Consider the following 3496-nt stretch of genomic DNA (forward strand, 5'->3'; position numbering starts at 1 on the left):
CGGTCCAAAACACCGACAGTTGGCGTGCCAGGTAGGGGTTCTACTACGTGTCATCTTTGTCATCCCGACAAGTTCCAGATGGCAGACCCCGTGCGACCACTGTGTCTCGACACAATAATCTAGTTCGGGAGCCTAGAGTTCATGTCTCTAGGACATGAGTACGATATGGTACTCCTCTCGCCTAGAGTCCCACTGACCGTCGATGACGTCACGCCCCAGCAACCTAGGCGCAGGCAGCGCCCAGGCCGCCGCTCTCATCACGCTCGCCAGGCACAGCACGGGCGGGACCACCCCAACACCGTGCAAGCTCAGGGTAACATGTCGCGCTCCACTGGTATCCCACACCCAGCTGTTGGCACAAGGTCCCTGGTTGGGGACCTATCTAGCCTGAGCCTGAACAAGGGAAAGACGCCGGTGGCGTGCGGCGACGCCCCGTCATCAAGCTCTGCCCCGCCACCTCCTGAGGAGTCAACTTCGGCGGAGCAAAGCCTGGCGATGGCACCATCCCCGTACCCCTTCGGGTTGAGAAATGCCGCCGCCACCTATGCTTCCGCCTATGCTTCCGCTCACACGGAGCCCTCAGGACGCCACCAACGCTTCGTCCTCGACTTCGACACCACGACTTCGACCCACACCCACGCTGACTCCTCGGAGGAGGATGAGGCATGGGTCAGAGCAGACTTCTCTAGACTTCGCAACCCTGAAGCAATGCGCCGCTTCCTGGCCGCGAGCGACTACTGCTTCGGCTACTCCGACTCTGACGACGAAGGCACTTACGATCCCACTCGTGAGTGCTTCCACGTCGGACTCAGGATGCTGAGCACAGGCGATGAGGACGAAGGGGTGGGTTCTCGCTCCCTACCCCCCGAGAGGGTGGACGACGCCGCACCCCCACGCATCAAGCCACGAGCAGCATGGAACGAGAACCTTGCCCCCGAGCAACTTCGATGTCCGGACCTAGAGTAGCTCCGTGAGCTTTAGGCCAAGGTCAAACAAGACTGGCTCCTTCTACAGCAGCTCCAAGACACTCTCAAGCAAGAACAGCGGGGTCGCGGCAAGGGTGGAGTAGCCCAGCGGAGGGCTCGCGACGTCCACCGCTGCATCAACAACGACGAGGGGGACGAGCAACCCCCTATCTTCCATCGCGCTAGCTAGAACATCACGGCCGCGACGATGCTTCTCCAAATGATGCCCGAGCCCTCCACCACGATGGGGTGATGGGTCCACGGCGAGCTTCGGGACCTCCTCGAGACCGCCACGGTGCAGCAGGCCAAGAGCTCTGCCTCGCGACGGCGTAGGGGCGCTTCGGAACTATCCGTGACATCGCTTCAGCGGGATAGAGAGGCCTCGGTTTGTCCTGAGCCGGCTTGGGTGCCAACAACCAACAGGGCCCCCTCGGTGCATGACCACCTTGACGCCCGACGCGAGGCGCAAGGCAACCACGATGTAGTCAGCAGGCGACGGCGCCATGACAACGAGGGGCCCACCCGAGGCTACCATCCGCACCGAGGTGGCCGCTACGACAGTAGGGAGGACCGCAGTCCTTCTCCTGAGCCGCCAGGCCCTCGAGTCTTTAGTAGAGCTATCCACGCTGCTCATTTCCTGGCCTGGTTTTGGCAACCGGCCAACCTCACGAAGTACAGCGGTGAGACCAACCCCGAACTTTGGCTGGCCGATTACCGCCTGGCCTGTCAGCTAGGCGGCGCGGACGAGGACCTGCTCATCTTCCGCAACCTCCCGCTGTTCCTGTCAAACTCGGGCGTGAGCCTGGCTCGAACACCTCCCTCCCTTGTAGATCCACGACTAGCGCGACTTGGTCAGGGTCTTTGTCGGGAATTTCCAGGGCACATACGTGCGCCCCGGGAACTCCTAGGACCTTAAAAGTTGTCGCCAGAAGCCGGGCGAGTCTCTCCGAGACTTCATCCGATGCTTTTCCAAGCAATGCACCGAGTTGCCAAGTGTTGGTGACTCGAAAATCGTCCAGGCTTTCCTCTTTGGCACCACTTGCCGAGACCTAGTCCGGGAGTTAGGCCGGAACGTACCAACCTCGGCTGCCGCGCTCCTCGATGTCGCCACCAACTTCACCTCGGGCGAAGAGGCTGTCAGAGCCATCTTCCCCGACAACGAAGCCAAGGGGAAGCGGAGGGACGAGGCCCCCGAGGCCTCGGCTCCCCACCTCCCCAAGAAGAAGAAGGGTCGCTAGGGGAAGCAAGAAGTCCTCGAGGCTGGCCTGGTCGCGGCCATAGAGTGCAAGAATCCTCGAGGCCCTAGAGGCCCCAGGCTCTTCGACGACATGCTTAGGAAACCTTGCCCTTACCATTAGGGCCCGGTGAAGCACACCCTCGAAGAGTGCACCATGCTCCGACGTTATTACGCCAAGCTCGGGCTCCCCAACGACGACGCTAAGAAGAGGGGTGCCGATGACAGGGATGACAACAAGGATGATGGGTTCCCCGAGGTGCATAATGCCTTCATGATCTTCGGTGGGCCTTTAGCATGCCTCATGGCACGCCAGTGGAAGAGGGAGCGCCAGGAGGTCTTCTCGTGAAGGTGGCCGCTCCCCGGTACCTCAACTGGTCTTGGGAGGCGATCACCTTTGATCGGGATGACCACCCTGATTATGTCCCGAACCCCAGACAGTACCCACTTGTCGTCGACCCCATCATCGGTAACAACCGACTCACTAAGGTGTTGATGGACGGAGGCAGCGGCCTCAACATCCTCTACGCCAAACACCCTGGAGCTCCTAGAGCTTGACCAGTCGTAGCTCTGGGGTGATGCCGTGCCTTTCCACAGCATCAGGCCAGGGAAATGCACGTGACCCCTCGGGCGCATCGACTTGCCCGTTTGCTTTGGTACTCCCTCCAACTACCGCAACGAGGTCCTCACCTTCAAAGTGGTTGGGTTCAAAGGGACCTACCACGCTATCCTGGGGTGGCCATGCTACGCCAAGTTCATGGCAGTCCCCAACTACACCTACCTCAAGCTCAAGATGTCAGGTCCCAACGGTGTCATCATGGTTGAGTCCATGTACAAGCATGCATACGACTGCGATGTCGAATGCATTGAGTACGCCGAGGCTCTTGTGGAAGCCGAGACCCTTATCGTCAACCTCGATCGGCTTGGTGACGAGGCACCTGACTCCAAGCGTCATGCCAGGACTTTCGAGCCCACGGAAGTCATCAAGCTCGTCCCGGTCGACCCCACTGGCTCCAATGACCGGGCGTTGAGGATCAGTGCTGCCCTCGACAGCAAATAGGAAGTTGTGCTCATCGACTTTCTCCGTGCAAATGCAGATATGTTCACGTGGAGTCCCTCGGACATGCTGGGCATACTGAGGGAGGTCGCCGAGCACGCCTTGGATATCCGGGCCGGCTCCAGACTGGTGAAGCAGCGCCTGCACCGATTCGACAAGGAAAAGCGCAGGGCTATCGGCGAGGAGGTGCAGAAGCTTTTGGTGGCCGAATTCATCAAGGAAGTGTCCCATCCAGAGTGG

The 3496-nt window shown here is 60.2% G+C and overlaps 1 protein-coding gene across 1 annotated transcript; it reads left to right on the forward strand.

Moving 5' to 3' along the window:
* The first annotated feature begins 2956 nt into the window (after positions 1-2956).
* Positions 2957-3259, forward strand: LOC136515229 (uncharacterized). Its single transcript, XM_066508886.1, has one exon. It carries the CDS (start codon positions 2957-2959, stop codon positions 3257-3259), a length of 303 nt encoding a protein of 100 aa, XP_066364983.1.
* The last annotated feature ends 237 nt before the right edge of the window (positions 3260-3496 follow it).

This window comes from Miscanthus floridulus, chromosome 17, assembly GCF_019320115.1.
Source record: "Miscanthus floridulus cultivar M001 chromosome 17, ASM1932011v1, whole genome shotgun sequence".
NCBI classification, from domain to species: Eukaryota; Viridiplantae; Streptophyta; class Magnoliopsida; order Poales; family Poaceae; genus Miscanthus; species Miscanthus floridulus.

Coding starts and splice junctions, on each gene's coding strand:
- LOC136515229 (XM_066508886.1), top strand. CDS start 2,957: ATGGCAGTCCCCAACTACACCTACCTCAAGCTCAAGATGTCAGGTCCC.